This window comes from Cololabis saira, chromosome 1, assembly GCF_033807715.1.
Source record: "Cololabis saira isolate AMF1-May2022 chromosome 1, fColSai1.1, whole genome shotgun sequence".
In the NCBI taxonomy this organism is placed as follows: domain Eukaryota; kingdom Metazoa; phylum Chordata; class Actinopteri; order Beloniformes; family Belonidae; genus Cololabis; species Cololabis saira.
The window spans coordinates 14,742,517-14,760,016 of record NC_084587.1 but is presented as its reverse complement, the minus strand read 5'-3'; the positions used below and the strand labels follow the sequence as shown (position 1 = coordinate 14,760,016).

The 17,500-nt window shown below is 41.6% G+C and overlaps 1 protein-coding gene across 1 annotated transcript in view; it reads left to right on the top strand.

The window, feature by feature from the left end:
* The first annotated feature begins 17,321 nt into the window (after window positions 1-17,321).
* Window positions 17,322-17,500, top strand: part of si:dkey-117m1.4 (uncharacterized) — a 31,078-nt gene continuing 30,899 nt past the window's right edge. Inside the window, exon 1 of the mRNA XM_061745619.1 lies at window positions 17,322-17,450. Coding sequence (XP_061601603.1) covers window positions 17,368-17,450 — 83 coding nt within the window. The 5' untranslated portion in view covers window positions 17,322-17,367. The remainder of the gene's footprint in view (window positions 17,451-17,500) is intronic.

Below are 17,500 nucleotides of genomic sequence, written 5' to 3'. Positions count from 1 at the left end.
ACATGCACGGTTAGAAAACAGTAGCCTGCTGCTTAAAGGTATAGTCCTTGATGTTGGAGAGCGAGCAAGATTTGAAAGTGGCACCTCCTGTAAGCCCCGCCCCCTCCTTCCCCTCCCGTCAGCGCTCCTTCCAAAGCCACGCCCCCACAAACTTTGGGGAACGCGCATTTGCAGGAGTCGAGTTTTCCAGGACATTTTGGACAGCAAACAAAACTACCCCATGTCTCATTCACCTGTAAGCGAGGCCGGTTTTAGGGGGGGAGGGGGGGGCAGGGGTGGGCTGTGCCCACCCAAACGTGCGTCCTGCCCACCCAATCAAAGTTATGGGGATCCTTTATTTTTTTATAATTTTATTTTTTTATAAATCTAAAAAAATATCACAGAATATCTGTACCGTTTCTGATTGGGTGGGCACTGTGCATCATTTTTAGACACGCCAATGAACGCATACGTATATTAGGTCACCTGGGAGACACTCAAATAGAACCTAATTGGACACACCGGGTTCTCACTGCCTTATGTATTGCAAAGAAAACCATTCTAGTAAATTGGAAACAAAAATCCAGTTTATGTATCAACCATTTTAGGAATCCTTTATCAGATCATATTAGTAGTGAGATAATGTCTGCCTCCACTGAACAACATTCGGCTAAATTACACTCTCTGTGGTCCCCGATTATTGGCTTCGTTACCTAGTGGGGGCGGGGGGGTGGTGATCTCGTAGCCCTTTGGGTTGGGGGTCGGCTTGGGGGGTCTGGGGCGCGGGCCTCTGGTGGCCCCTGGGGGGCAGTGGGTGGGGCCGCGGGGCCTTGTCCCTGGCCGGTGGGGGCCTTGGGGGCCTATGGGGGGGGTTGCCTCATGGCGAGGGGGGGGGTGGCTGCGGGGGGCTCGGGCGGGGGGCTGTGGCTTGGGCATCTCCGGGTCTCCCGTGGGGGGCTGGGCCGTGGACGTGGGGGTCCCACTCGGAGGGCCCGGCCCTGCCTGGGTGGGGGGTGGCTGTCTGCGCTGGGGGGGCATTGCTGCCTTGGTCCTCCGTCGCTGGGCGGGGGCCAAGTGCCCCTGCGGATGTGGGGACTCCCTGACCCTTGGGGTGTCCGCCGGGGTGGCCTCGGGGGGGGGGGGGGGGGGGGGGGGGTGGGGCCGGGTCCGGGGATCGGGCCTCCCCTGACCGGGGGGTGCACGGGCGGGCGCGGCGGCGGGGCGGCACCATTCCCAGGTGTCTATGTCTTATGTTGTCAGTATGAATGGGAGGATGTTGGACCGTTTCCCCCTCCGTCTGGGGGCTCCGGCGGCGCCGGGGGCGCCCGTGGAGGTACGTTGGGGCCCTGGCCCGGCTCGGAGGGCCGGCCCCCGTCTACTGGATGGCCGGTGGGAGGACGCGGGTGTCTTATCAGGGCCGGCTTTGCTGGTCCTGCTTCCTGGCTTCGGCCTCCGCTCCCCCTCCTTCCCCCCCTACACGATTCATACGCACATAAGCGAAGGGCGGGGGGTCCGGGTCGTGGGGGGCATTGTCCCGCGTGGCCCGGCACTCCCCACCTCACGGTTTTAACAGCAAAATAGACACTGCACATTCAACACTTAATAAATACATTTGACAAGGACACGTAGTTCGGGAGGGGGGGGGGTCGGTGTCAATCGATACTTGGCCCTCCCCCTCCCCGTTTTTATGGCATTAATCACATGCACTCAACACCAGGGGCGGGAGGGGGTCCCACATCACCCGCGCTCCCTCACTGGCCTGGGATAGGTGGGTCGGGATACCCGGGCCTGGCGGGGCTCGCCGTGCAGCCTGGGGTGCCTTCTGGCGGTGCTGGACCCCCCCGGGGAGGGGGAAACGGTGCGTGATTGTGTGTCTGTGTCGGTGAAAATGCGGTATGGAAGGGTCCTGCCATGGAGGATTTGGGCCTCCATTGGCAGGACATCAAAACTTAATAATTTATCAATATTATATTATACAAAGATGGTTATTATTATTATTATTATTATTATTAGTATTATTATTATTATTATTATTATTATTATTATTATTATTATTATTATTATTATTATTATGTATAGTATATCATATTATTATTAATATAGGTATCGGATAGGTGAATGGATGAATGAATGGGTCTGGGGCCCTCCGTTGTTGGGCCTGCACGGGTGTCGCCTTGTTGGGGGGTTCCCTCTCTCCGGGCCCGTCTCCGGTCCCCCCCCGCTGCCTCAGCGGCGGGGCGCCCCTCTGGTCTTGGAGGGCCACTTTCGTGGGGGGCGGGTGCGCCCCCCACGAACCCCACAACCCCTGCCGGGTGGGTCGTTGGCCTGAAGGGTGAGGGCCTCCTGGCCGCGTGTCCGGCCCGGGTGGCCGGGGATTGCCTGGGTCGCGGTCCGCCGCCGCGGGATCCCTGGCTGCTTCTTCCCGCGCCGTGGGGGCCCCGCCCGCGGGCCCCCTTGGCCGCCGCCGGGGGGGGGGGGGCCTCGCAGGCGGTGGGTTAGGTAGCGGTAGCGATAGCTTAGCTCAGACTGCGATCAGATCTCAAGATTTAGGTCGATTGCTGTTGTTGTTTTGGTTGGCTCCGTGCCGGTTTCGTGCTTTGTTTGTGGTTTTTTGTTGCAGATTTCCAGTGCTTGACGTGTGCTTCCGTGTGTTCCTGCTTCCTGGATTGGCAGTGGATGTCGTCACCCCCCCCCCCCCCCCAAAAAAAAATAAAATAAAAAATCACTGGGTTTGTATGTGTATATTTATGTATGTGTACGCATATGTATGCGTATATATATGTATATATATTAAATATAGTAATAATGCACATATATATACTTTTGGTTTCTACCGTCATGGTATCAATCATTAATATGTGTGCAGACAAGGGAAGAAAAAAAAAAAAAAAAAAAAACAATGAACGCATACCGCAAAAGTTGTGTCTCGGCGGAGGGACCCGACGTCCCAGCAAAATGAGCACAACAGAGAAGTTCAGAACAGCACACAGAGCACACACTGAAGGCTGATTTATGGTTCCGCGTTACACCAACGCAGAATGGTGCGCATCGCCGCGTACCCTACGGCGTAGCCCTATGGCGTAACCGTGGCAACAGAGCCTGCAGGGCCCCCATACTTGGGGTCCGTGGCAGACTCCCGGAAGCGGACAACCTGCGCCGCAGAATCGCACTTTGGCTTTCTTTTTTTAGCCTTTTTAGCAGGGCGAGCCGTTACATTCGACGTGACCGCCCGACTGCGAGCCGGCGGTGAAGCCGGGAGCGGCGGGGGCCATCCGATGTCAGGCCGCGGTTGCCAGTCGGTCTGGAGGAGCGGGGGGGGGGGGTTACACTGGGACGCTCTGAGCCGAGGTGGACCCGTGGGAAGTGGACACGGGGGCTGGAAGCAGAGTGCGCGCATGGGACAGAGGAGGGCGTGGGCGGGACTTAAAATGAAGGCATCTGATTGGTTCTTTCCCCCCTGCCAATCCTCTGGTCCTCTGACCAATCCGTGCCATTCGGTGCGCAAAAAACAGATTGGTCAGAGTTTTTACAGGATTAAAGCTGTCAGAGAGGTCGGATTTTTTTCTTTCCTTTTTCTGAACACATTATTCACTGGCTACTCTCAGGATGGAAGGACGTTTCACCCAGTATAACAATAAATGTTTTTGAATACGATCACAGACGATACCTTTAACTAAGCTTCATTTCTGGATCCTTCCAGGCCAATCCACCGCCAGTCACGGTGGTCTGTTACAATTAACAGCACAAAAAACAATGGATTCTCTTACATTTATAAATAACCTCACTCTGTTAGGTTTTTTTTATTTCTGATCACAGCTCAGAAGTAGATACAATGCTGAGCACTAAGTAGCAAAAGTGATAACAGCAAACCAATTTTGCTATGTCAAATGACCACGGCCCTATCAATGTATAAATTTGTTGCTTTACGTAATTTTACCTGATGTGGGCAAAAAAAAAAAAAAACGTAGTTGTTATAGACATGAAATGTAGTTTTGGAGACCAATACCTAAACCTATATATACCTATATAAAAAATATATTTATTTTAGATTCTAACATGCGGGTGAATTGCAATTGTAAGGCTTTTGGAGAAAACCCCTAGTGGTTGGCCCCGAAATTGCACATTTTCTTACCAAAACATAGGATTCAACCTGGAAGTAGAATCATTTTCCCTTGCAAAAAAAAAAAAAAAAGAATTTTCCTGATAAATAAATAAAAACAAATCCAACGGGGAAACAGCGGCACCAAAACACCCTAATTAATTACTGACATAAATACATGTTTCTTGACATAAGCTTTCACAGCAGCGTGCACATTTTGAGGGGAGAAAATTGACACAAACATGATATCTTATTGATAATTATCTTAAATACTTAACAACTTGTTACAAACCTGAGGTGAAAATTGGCTGCAGCATCTTTGCTTCCTGTGGAAACACATGACACATGCTGATATTTTTCTGCTCTGTGGAGGAACTACAGTACAACGAGACAGTTGCAGTGAACGTCTGTGGTGACTGCAAAATGGTAGAACTGCAGGAGACCAGAGATGACGCTCACATATATTTAAGAAAATGGCCAATAATCAGCCAACCGATTGATTGACAGACTCATTACTTGGTCTACCTCTAATAATATCACTGTATTTTATGTTTGTAGCTCAATGAGATACTAAAAATATAAAGGTAGACGGCCATTACAAGCCATGAATTCCAATCTGTCTATTCCTTAAAAATCCAAAATCATTACTTCAGTTAAGCTGCACAAACAACACCATTAAATCACATCCATTAAAAAAAAAATCAGCACAAGAAAAACCAAGGAGCTCTGAAACCACAACAGGGACAGAGTTCAGGTGAAGAACAGATTATTGCTGGACTATGAAACCACGTGGAAATCTCATAATTTCAGTTGCTGGACCATTAAATCCATTATTAGAAAATGTGAAACACAAACCTTTCAGGAAAGGGAAAACACAGCAAAACTCCTGAAAGGACATTCATCCAATAGTTTGAAAACGAAGAACAGAGCCTCCAAGCAGTCAGAAGGCATCCTGGTCAGGTAAAACTTAAATTTAACCCTTGTAGCTATGATGGAAGATACAGCTTCTAGCAAATCCATCACATGGAAAACACAATACATCACCCGTGTTGACCTTCATCTTTGGATAATTTGTCAGAATTGCAGGATTGATGGATGCTATTAAGAACTAGGCAGTTTTTGGAGAATTTGTCTTTTTTTAGTCTGTAAAAATAACACTCGGGGGAGTTTAAGTGAAAAACTTTGAGTGTCTTGGAAGGAATTAGTAAAAGCCCAGACCTCAGAATGTATGGGATGACTTAAAGACTGTTGTACACGAGTGGAGCTCATCCAACACGAAGGAACTGGAGCACTCATGTCCTTAGGAATGGGCAAAATTCCCAGCTGCTAGATGTGCCAAAAACTTACAGAGACATATAGACACATGAAGTTGGCGGACAACCCCATGTCTCCTTTTGAAGAGGACAGACCAGAGTGTGTGTTTTCACCACTTTGTAATATTGTCATTCCTTCTCACAACACTTAAATAGCATCATTGCAATAAAAAGACCAAATGAGTTGCTCTTTGTCCAATTATTCCTGCAAACATGTCTTGACATATATACTTGGTGATCGATATTTTCTTTTTTCTCAAAATGTTACACTTATCGTCCGTTGTGGACAGGCCAGGACTGAAGACAGGGCAAGAAATTACCCGTACCCTCTTGTTTCTCTGCCATTTCTTTGTACTGCATACAGAAAGTGGTCGTGCACATTGCTTTGTTGGGAAACAAAAACATTAACATTCCCTGAAAAATATGTTTTCTTGAAGGCGGCATGTTTAGACTAAAAGCTTTTCTGCATTAACGTTTCCACCACAAAAGTGTAAACTACCGTTGATACAACCCTGCACCATCACAGAGCCTGAACTTGTTGCTGATCACCGTCTGAATGGTCCTTTGGATTATTGGTTAGAAATACAAAGTGGCCATTTCTGCCAAAAGAGAGGTGGAATACTGATTTATCTGACTACATCGCACATTTACATGCTTGTGTGATAGTTTTTTCCAGAAGCCAACAGTCCAACAGATTTACTGCTTAAATATAGAGTCAAAAGTGCTGTTTGCATCTGTTACGTCCCTGTAAATTTACCATTTTTGTTTACTATTTTTATTTATTATTTGTATCTGGTACTGGGGTGCAGAGGTTTAGTTGGATGAGTGTATTCCCTGTTGGAGGTGGCCTTTACTAAATCACCTGTCAGCTCAGGTCCACTGGTGTGGGAGGAGTTGGAGCTGCTGCAGGTGTGCTGATGGAGAGCGACGCCCACCTCTACCGGAAGCCAACCAGAGGAAACCTCTCCCCCTACAAAGCTGATGCTGGAGCAGTGCTCGTTGGCAGTCGTCTCACTCAACCCATGTGTGAAGACGTGCTGTCCGTTCTGGCTGTTGTGTGAGCTTTGGGGCCAAATGTTTGGTTTCCCTCAGCCTTTCTGCCCAAGCAGTTTGGTTCCTGCTAAATCTTGTTGGTTGTATCACTTGTGAATGGAAGCAGTAAGGTAAATATTAGATGGCTCCAACGCCTGACTGATGTAAAAGCCTAATTTGTTGAGGATTGATTTAGAGTAGTTAGTTTAGTATAGTTAATTTTGTTTTGGTTAAAGGTTAGGTTTAGTTAGTGGATTTATTATTTTAAGGTTAGGGTCCAGTTCTTTTTGCTTATTTCTTTGGGTTACGTTGGAGTCATTTTCTTTATATAAACTTTAGTTCTTTGGTTTAATTTGTAAACTGCTTTCCATTACTGTTGTAAATAATCACTTGCATCATTTTCAACCTGAACAAAAGAACCATTGGTCAAAAATAAAACATATCTTTGCTCGCAAAACATGCCTTTCATTTTGCGTATTCTGTGATCCCTAATAGCAGAGTACGTAATAGCATCCACCATTGTTCTCAGGTCCAAATACAACACATGGAATAAAATAAAATGAAAATTGCAAAAGTAATAGCACTGTATAAAGATGGAGACGAACACATCTTCAGCAACCACAGACCTTCCCCCCCCAATTCTCAAAAATATTGGAGACAGTAAGTAAGTAAGTAAAGTTTATTTATATAGCACCTTTCACAGATATAAAATCACAAAGTGCTTTACATTAAAAGAAAGCACACAAATTAAAAAGAAAAGATACCAATAGTATACATATATATAAAACATAAAATTAACAAGGTACAGAACAGTAGTACCCTAGACAGGAAAAATATGCATTTATAATATTCATTGATTTAAAGATAGTATTTGACACATTCAACCACACAATCTTACTCAATAAATTGTAAAGTAAAGTTGATTAACAGAGAGACAACAGTAGGCTATGTGAAGATAGGTGAGTTTACATCAGAGTACCGGGACACTGCTTGCGGGGGTCCCCAAGGATTTGTATTGGGTCCTATACATAACTATATATATATATATATATATATATATATACGCACGGTGGCCCGGCAGGGTCTTTCTGTGTGGAGTTTGCATGTTCTCCCCGTGCTTGCGTGGGTTTCCTCCGGTTACTCCGGCTTCTTCCCACAGTCCAAAAACATACATAGTAGGTTAACTGATGATTATAAATTGCCCGTAGGTGTGAGTGTGAGTGTGACCTTGCATGATTGTTTGCATATATGTGGCCCTGTGATGGACTGGCGACCTGTCCAACGTGTAACCCCTGCCTCTCTCCTGTGATTACAGTAGCTGGGATGGGCTCCAGCAGACCCCCGTGACCCTGCAAAGGATAAAGCGGGTATAGAAAATGGATGGATGGATGGATGGATATATAGTTATAGTTATAACTACAATCATCTTATAACCACTGTGAATAATGAATTAATCAAATTAAAACCATGTATGAATGTTAATAAGTTACCTTTAAATTTAGATCACAATTAAATCACAATTATCAATATCTAAAGATGGAGTTATAATATAAAAAGTGTTGGAAAACATGTTTAGCAATAGTTATTGATTATGAATTAATCAATAATGAACAAGGTGAAACATGTCCTGAAATATAATTCTCTTCATACGTAAATTGTATTGTTCATAACTTTTACTATATTTAACTTATTAAGTATGGGGCAATAATTACAAAAGTTCACTACATTCCTTCTTCATACTACAATTTTTATTTATTTATTATTATTATTATTATTGTTATTATTATATTATTATTACTATTATTATTATCATAAACATTGACATTATTGCCATTATTATTGTTAGTGATGATGATCATGATGATATATTATGTAATAATGTATGTGGTAAATATAAGATTTGTATGATTAACATTTTTGCTAGTGTTAAGATGTTATGTAATGGTCACAGAATCATATTTGTTATAATTGTTACAATAATTGTAATATAACCAACTTCTATTTGTTAGTAATTTGATCGTAAATAGTGGCAAGCATCTGGCTTTTATGAGGGAATTAATTGGGGTGGGAATAAAATCATTTTACTTCTCCCCATTCCATTTTGAGCAAACGGCGGTATAAAGGATTAAAGTACTGTATATTTGTATTGTGTTCATATGTATGTTAAATTGAATTTTTTTTGAGTCTTTTATATGTATTTACATGTTCCAAGCTCAGAAAAAGGTCTTTATGTCTTTCAAGACATTCTTGTTGTCTGACCCGTTAGCTGTTTATGGCATGTTGTCTAATAATATTACCCAATGAAAACAATACGAATTGGTCCAAGCACTGAACTCTGCAGAACTCCATGGCTAAGTCCGGTGAGTGAGAAAGAATCTTCATTTACATTAACAAATTGAAATCTATCAGATATATTTGATTTAAACCAGTTTAATGCAGTACCTCTAATCCCAATAACATATTCAAGTCTCTGTAGTAAAGTGTTACGCTGAATTGTATCAAAAGCAGCAATGAGATCCAACAGGACAAGCACAGATACAAGCCTAGAATCAGTGGCTAAGAGATTATTGGTGACTTTTACCAGAGCAGTTTCCGTGCAACGATGCTCTCTAAATTCTGACTGAAACTACTGTATTACTGCAGATCTTTCTGTGTAAATAATCACACAGTAGTGCAGATGCCTCACAGCTAGAAGGACCTGGGTTCAATTCACACCAGGACGCTGTGGGTGCTGAGGTCGTGTTTACTTCCTCATGTCCTCAGCACCCTGGGTGGGGTTGGGGAAAGGGCCGTTCTGTGTGGAGTTTGCATGTTCTCCCCGTGTTCCCTTGGGTAACTAATGGGAGCTACCCTCACATAAAAAAACATGCAGCAATCCTGGGCTGCACACTGCCTCCTCTGGCCAAAAAATTATAAATAAATAAATGAAATTAAGAAAAAAATCAGAGTTTAGCAGAAACTATTTTTTCAAGAATTTTGGATATAAAAGGGAGATTAGATGAAGGTTGATAATAAGCTAACAGTCCTGGATCAAGAGTAGGTTTCTTAAGTGAAGGTTTAATTACATCAACCTTAAAAGTATGTGACACATAGCCAGTAGAGAATGACTGATTGATTGATCAAATCCAATATGGAGGTGTTAATTAAAGGACAAACGTCCTTGAAGCAGTCTGGTCGGAACACAAGTTGATGGTTGGGATGATGCTGTGGTTCTTGTTAGCTCAGAGAGCTCAACTGCACAGAAACAGTTGAAGCACAAATCAGGTTCTACTTCTGTGACAGCTAAACTTGATACACTGGTACCACTAGTTGGAAGAGTTTCACAAGGTTTCTCTCTAGTAGAAATAATTTGGTCGGTGAAGAAGTTTATCAAGTCATCACTGATGAGAGTTAAACGAATACGCACATCAACGGATCCAAGACTCTTCGTCATTGCTAAACAGAAATCAAGGGTTGTTCTTATTGCCCTCAATTAGTGATTAATGAATAGTAGTTCTGGCTTTACGAGTGGCTCTCTTATACACTATCAGACTGTCGTTCCAACTATGCGTTGTTCTTCTAAATTATTGAAATGACACTTTCTATTCAGCCTTCTTGGGGTGTTCTTTAAAGGCCAGGACACATCAACCAGATAATCGGCCATCGGACGCCGTCGGGCAGTTGGGCGAGGTCGGTGACTCAAGTCAGGTAGTTGTGTCCCGTGCAGTCATCCGATCGGCGTCTGCGTTCATTTTGGCCGATTCGTCATGTAGAATCGGCCACTAGCCATCGGTTGCTATGAACAATCTGATTGGTGGAGTGCTAGCCCTTGACTATCAAATCAGAGTGAACCGGAAATGACGATGGTTAACATACCGTATAAACAGCAGTTGGGACATTAGCTACATTACACTCTATCATGGCATCGGTTTGGATTGTGTTTGATTGTATTGTGAACATTATATTTTCATTATTAGCAATTGTATTTTCAATCCTTTTTTACTTCTATCAGAAGTGAAAACAATCACTGCTGACACCGGGCTCAGAACTCTAAACTAGATCAGCCATTTCCGGTTGGTCCGTTATGGGAAGGTATAACTCCTCACGCCCGAACAGAACGTACGCTCCAGTCAGCGTCAGGTTAATGTGTTCAGGAGTATTTTTTTGACCAACTCAGACGGACGGGAGCCGACTTTCAGTCTGACTGCTTTTCTCCCAATGGTTGTCCGTCGGGTTGGTGTTTCCTGGCCCTAAAACCCGCAGTTGTGAATTAAACCACGGTGCCAACCTCCTCTGACTAATTACTTTCTTTTTCAGAGGGGCAACACTGTCCACGATTGTGCATATTAGGGAGTAGTAGGAGTAGCATATTCAAACTGCTATTATCAACATCTACAAGAATGTTAAAGTCAACCACTACGATGACCTTCTGTGTACTTAGCACTAATTGAGAGAAAAGGTCTGAGAATTGGGACAAAAACTCCGAAGAGGTGCCAGGTGGACAATGCACAGCCACAAACAAAAGTGCTGCTCAGAGTAATCTCTGTGATCCATTTTGCTGCATGATGAGCTAGGTCTATGGGTTAATGACCTGTTTTCTGCTCAGAACTTTCCTTATAGACACCTGTACCCTCTTAACCTAACAATTAACTGCAAAACTGACAAATAACTTGAACTTCCAATTTAGGCTGATACAATCATTTTGGTGTTGACTGTGTGTGACGGAAAAGGTGGGAAGGACCTCCTCCTGTATCGTTATATTTTTCTGTCACTGGAGGAACAACAAAAGTAGCAATAAATGCCAGACAAATAAATTAATATGCAGAGAAAAACAGCAAATAGGTGCTGAAAGAACACATTAGATGCATTATCAAGAGCATCAGGAAAACATTTTAAACACAGAGATAACATGAATATTTTTACATTTTCAGATATATTTTCCTCAATAAACAATAACGCCTCAATCACTGAGTAAATACGAATGATTTGCTTATTTGAATAAACTTGTGTAATTTACAGTTAGCTGATTTATATAAACTGCCTGTCTGAAGTCTACAGGAACTCTACAGCTCAAGTAAAGAAATAAATGATTAGTTAGTAACACTGAAGTAAGACATTATGTGAGTTATATTAATGATGAACAGTAAATAAATAATCATTATGCATATTATCTCTTCTTCTTTGCTCTTCTTCTTGATACATTTTTAATGGGACTTGGAGGAGTTTTATGGGTGTGTTTAAGAAAGCAACAGTGCACGACATGCTTATACGCTTACAGGCCAAGCGTTATTGACAACAGAGTTATAATTGTTTTATAATTTGTGATAGTTTTTATTTTAATTTTGTTTTTCAATATGTTTAATTATTTTAGTTTAGTTTTAGTTGGTTTAACCCGCACATCAGTAGTTTTAGTTTAGTTTAGTTTTTCAGGTATTGACTTACAGATGTTGAAAAAATATCTGGGATGAAAGGATCCCATCAAAAACGCCATAAAGTACAAAATCCTTTTTTATTTTAAGCAACAAGAAGTAGAAAAAAATTACATAAAAGAAGCTGCAAACATTTAAAAACAAGGCACAAAGCAAAAATTAAAACAAAGTTAATTTACCTGCAATTTTATTAGTTTCAGTTTGTTTTGTGTTGTTCATTTTAGTTTTGTAAAAATCATCAGTTTACATTTTTCTTTCAGTTAACAGGATTATTTTTTGACTGTTAGTTTCAGTTTGAATCTTGGATTTTACACAACATTTAGGCTCTTTGAGCATACTTTGAGCAGGATTTTTTTTGACAATTATTAGGTTGCTGAGGTGTGAGTTTTTGAGCAAGACCATATCTCAGGAATGCCTTGATGGATTAGGATGATTGACCCCTCTATAAAATCTTCACAGCTAATAAAACCAATAGGCACTTTACAAATCCATGTAATCACAGATGTTATCCAATCAGAATGAAGAAAATATTGTATGTGACACTGCCACACTGTATGCTTTTTTGAGTGATATTCCACCTGCAGCAGAAATGATCCGACACAGCAAACAAGATTCTGATTTGACACAGAGACTCTGGATGACATTAATTCAGTGAAGTTGATAGGGGTTATATAAGTGTTGGATAGCGTTTTATTTACTATTACTGGAAAATCAACATCCTTCCATTGTGATTTTTTTTTTTTCGGGAATATTGGTGTATTGGTTTAAAAACACAAAAACACTACAAACCAACTGTGACTGAGTTACAAACAGCCAAATGAATTGAATCATTCTTTATTAATCTCCTATGGCATATCATATTATCGCAGTATAAATAGTTCAGGAAAAATAGATAATCCATGCATCCATTCCTTGTAACTATATCCTGTCTGGCATGGCAAGGTGCTGTTGGAGGCTATCGCAGTTTATATTTTACACGAGACAGATATATATCCTGGACAGACATTGAGATAAAAATCAGTTGCTCAAATGCTAAAAAGTAGCTAAAAGTGCTAATAATGGCATGTTGAAACCTCCAGAGATCATTGAAGAATGCATAAATGCTGTGGGGTTATATATGTTGCCAGGCAACAGCATATCTCATGCCATCACGTTGGCAGGTAAAACCAGTAAACTCTTGATTGACAGCATGGACAGAAACTCACTCACCAGTTACATTTACAGGATGCAAAGATGTTTCTTCACAGTAGCATGTCCTGGATTCATCCCTGCTCTTTTCCCCTTAACGCTCTTTCTGCAGTCTCTTTTTGATAACATTACCTTAAATCTCCATAAAAGGGCATTTAAGTCATGCTGTCATGTCTAGTTGAAACTAATGCATTTTTAATATTACCACTATGCCTTCATCAGCGCTCCAAGCTTCCTTAGTTTATCTGTAAGGAATCCAACATGAAACGTCTTCCTCTTTTCTCTCCCTTTGCTCCTGTTTCATATTTTTGATGTCTCCTCTTTGATCCGTCTGGATTTGTCTTCTTATTCCTGGCATTATGTGGGTTTTGAATCATTACCCTCAATATAAAGCATAATAATATGTGTTTAAAATTAACAGAATTATGAAAAAACTACTAAAAAAATATACAAGGGATGTGACATCAAAACAGTTTTCTTAAATTCAGCAATAAACTGTAATTTATTAAATAGTTTGAAACTTTTTATTTTAACAGATATCCATTTTTGCTGAATCCAAGATTTTAACTCCATGACAGTTTGCGGTTGCTGCTGTCTGATTCTTCTCTCCATCATCAACAGGAGATTGATCTGGATACTAGTGAGCCAGTAACGTACAACCATACGTGTCTATGAAGCGACATTCTTGCAATTCTCACCAAAAGAGTTTTTGGCATTGTCCTGCTAAAATAACCATGGACCTCCTGGGCAGCTCTGCTGGGCATCCTCAATTACAACTTCCTTCAATACAATCTGAAAGGAAGATTCAGATCGTCACCTGTCTCCTCCAAAGAAGGTTTCAAGAAACCGTGTCATGATTAATCACCAGTTGTCCTACTCCAACCATATCCCTACAACTGTCTCTATGCACTTGATACAAGATAAGAAAAATTAAAATAAATCATGGATTTGTGCAGAAGGACTGCAGGACCAGCTCACCTGGTGAGAGTGGAAGGAGGTCCCAAAAGCTCAAGAGCAGGGATATTCCTTTTCTACCTTCAAATATGTCATGAACAATCAACTCCTCAAATAACACATTCTCTCCGAACACATCTAACACCTTCTCATCTCTCATTGACTTTTTTCTTCACCACCTGTTGGACTTGTTCACCCTGCAATGCATATGCTAAGGTTTCTTACAGTTCTTCAAATATTTTCTCACTTGTAAGTCACCAAATGCCTAATTGTAACATACAATGATGGTCAAACTTCTTAATCATTTTAATGAAATCAAACAGAATCACAAATCTTACATGCAAATGACCAAAACCAGAAGTATTTATAATTGGTTTCTAAAAGATCTAAAAGATCAACAATATTCGTTCATTAGGCCAAGTAAAGATATTAAACTGTTGTGTTCAACTGAAACAAACAAGTATGCCAAGGCCAAAAATGATTAGCGATCTGACATTTAATAATCAGAAGTATAAACTTACTTACTTAATTAGTCTTTCATTGTAATTCCTAACTGAGTTGACGCATGACTTCCGAGATATTCTCATGCAAATCATATGATTTCCATTCATGGACATTAATCTTGAGACTTCCACAGATTTCAGGTCTGCTGCAACACGAACCACAATAGTAAACTTCTACAATTAATCTTTGAAGGGGCCTAAATCATGAAAACTACTGCAACAATTAATTTCCCTTTGGGGGTTAAAAAAGTATTTTCAAATTTGAATTTTAGGTTGAAACCTCTCTTCTTTTGCCAAACAAAAGCAGCATTAATGATTAGAGCTGGGTATCATCACTGAGCTCCCGATACGATACGATTCCGATACACTAGGTCCCAAGACGATACGATATCCGATACGATACGATACGATACGATACGATACGATACGATACGATTCGATATCGATATTCTGGTTACAATAAGGGAATAACATGATCCTTCCACCCGCCACGTCCGGCCAGAGAAACCCCACCCTGCCTGGTGAAAAGAAGCGGCCTGCTCACTCCTCAAGTAAGGAGGAGACTTGAGCTCAGTGCAGGGCCTCCCGGGGTTGGTAGATGGAGCAATGCCCAGGACTGACTTAGGTAGGAGCACTGGGTGATAAAACGGGGGAAAAAATCGGGATTAAAAAAAAAAAAAAAAATGAAATCGATACTTGGATTTATTTATAATAATAATATTTACAAGTATCGATAATCGTTCCTACACATGCATATCGATAAAATATCGATATATCGATATTTTTAACCCACCCCTATTAATGATTATCATGCATTAGGTCTCATCAGACCAAACGACAGATATTGAAAACACATCCCCCAGTTTCAGACATTCATGGGCCAAATTTGTCAACTGCTGACTAAATGCTCCACTGATTTGGAGGAACAAAAATCCAGTGGAGGTTAATCATTTGGACCACATCAATGATGTCATGTAATCATGTTATATGTTTGTATTACATGATCAGAAAAGCTAAAATTAAGGGAAATTATTATACAATGGAATTTACAATGAAGAGATGAATAGTTTAAACATATACATAGCCTGAAGATGCAGATGGTTTTGCTTAGGATATATATGTTTATGATGAGAGGTGTTTTGTGTTTTGATGATGTATTCTACTATGCTCTCCAGAAATTGCTTACCCCACCTTTAATTACAGTGTAGTTTGCACCAGTTGACAAATTAATCTTGCAAAAAACTTCCATAGTGGCAAGTTATATCAATTGCATTGACCTCTTCTTGTGCACAACATTAAAAAACAAACTAAATGGAAAAATATGAAAACCAAAGTTATTCATCTTTGATGGAAACCAGTGTTACTCTTCTTATTCAGACCGTACCTTCAATTCTCATTGGTACCTAAAGATGGCTTGTATTCAGTCCATTTGTGTTTGAAGTTTGACTTCTGACTAGTATTGTATCCTTCAATAATCTCTTGATAAAAATCTTAAACATATCCAATGTTTTGCACTATGATGAGCGGGATTTGTTCACCTGTTGAAAAACATAGTAGGCGTTAAAAGCCATAATGCTCAACAATTGCCTGTGAAATGAATCCCCACATAAATATCTTTCCTTTTATAAATGAATATTGAACTTTTCGGGTTTTCTTCCTAGCGTACAGAAACACATTGACACCGTCTTTTCTCCCGGTTGCTGAGTTAATCACTCTTCTGAGAAACCAACGGTCTACTTTTTTCCTCTGCTTAGTGGACGGGTCCATTATTTTGTAGGGGTGCGCGGCACCCGCAGATTCATTTAAACTGTCCTCGGGCGTAAAGATCACCCTCAATAATAGCGACTTTTAAATATTTACCGTATAAACATATGAATTCGTGGCTCGGTTGAATAAAGAGGCACCGTTTGTGATGAATAGTTTAAACATATACATAGCCTGAAGCTGCAGATGGTTTTGCTTAGAATATATATGTTTATGATGAGAGGTGTTTTGATGATGTATTCTACTATGCTCTCCAGAAATTGCTTACCCCACCTTTAATTACAGTGTAGTTTGCACCAGTTGACAAATTAATCTTTCAAAAAACTTCAATAGTGACCTTTGGCAAGTTATATCAATTGCATTGACCTCTTCTTGTGCACAACATTAAAAAACAAACTAAATGGAAAAAATGAAAACCAAAGTTATTCATTCATCTTTGATGGAAACCAGTGTTGCTCTCTCCATTTGTGTTTGAAGTTTGACTTCTGAATAGTATTGTATCCTTCAATAATCTGGTGATAAAATATTACACATATCCAATGTTTTTTCCAGTTATAGTCTACTATGGCATGGGTTGATGAGCGGGATTTGTTCACCTGTTGAAAAACATAGTAGGCGTTAAAAGCCATAATGCTCAACAATTGCCTGTGAAATGAATCCCCACATAGATATATTTCCTTTTATAAATGAATATTGAACTTTTCGGGTTTTCTTCCTAGCGTACAGAAACACATTGACACCGTCTTTTCTCCCGGTTGCTGAGTTAATCACTCTTCTGAGAAACCAACGGTCTACTTTTTTCCTCTGCTTAGTGGACGGGTCCATTATTTTGTAGGGGTGCGCGGCACCCGCAGATTCATTTAAAGTGTCTTCTGGCGTAAAGATTACCCTCAATAATGCCTATTTTTTAAATATTTATCGTATAAATATATTAATTATCTCCTCGGTTGAATAAAGAGGCACCGTTTCGGCTAGTTTGGGCTGCCGCGGCTCGGCGCGGACCCCCCCCGCCGCCGCGGCGCGGTGGGAGCGGCCGGTATAACCTTGGTGCGAGCCCGTGCAGCGGCCGCAGAGACGAGAGAGACGCGGAGCGACGCGGCAGCAGAGCATCGACCCGCTGGCTGAACATGGAGCCCGGCCGCCCGCTCCCCGACCACCGGGACCCGCACGGAGACGCACCCGCCGGCAGAGCCTCGGCGCCGACACGGGGGTCAGTCCGCTCAGCACGACACACACGCCGCTAAAAGTCATCCAGCACAC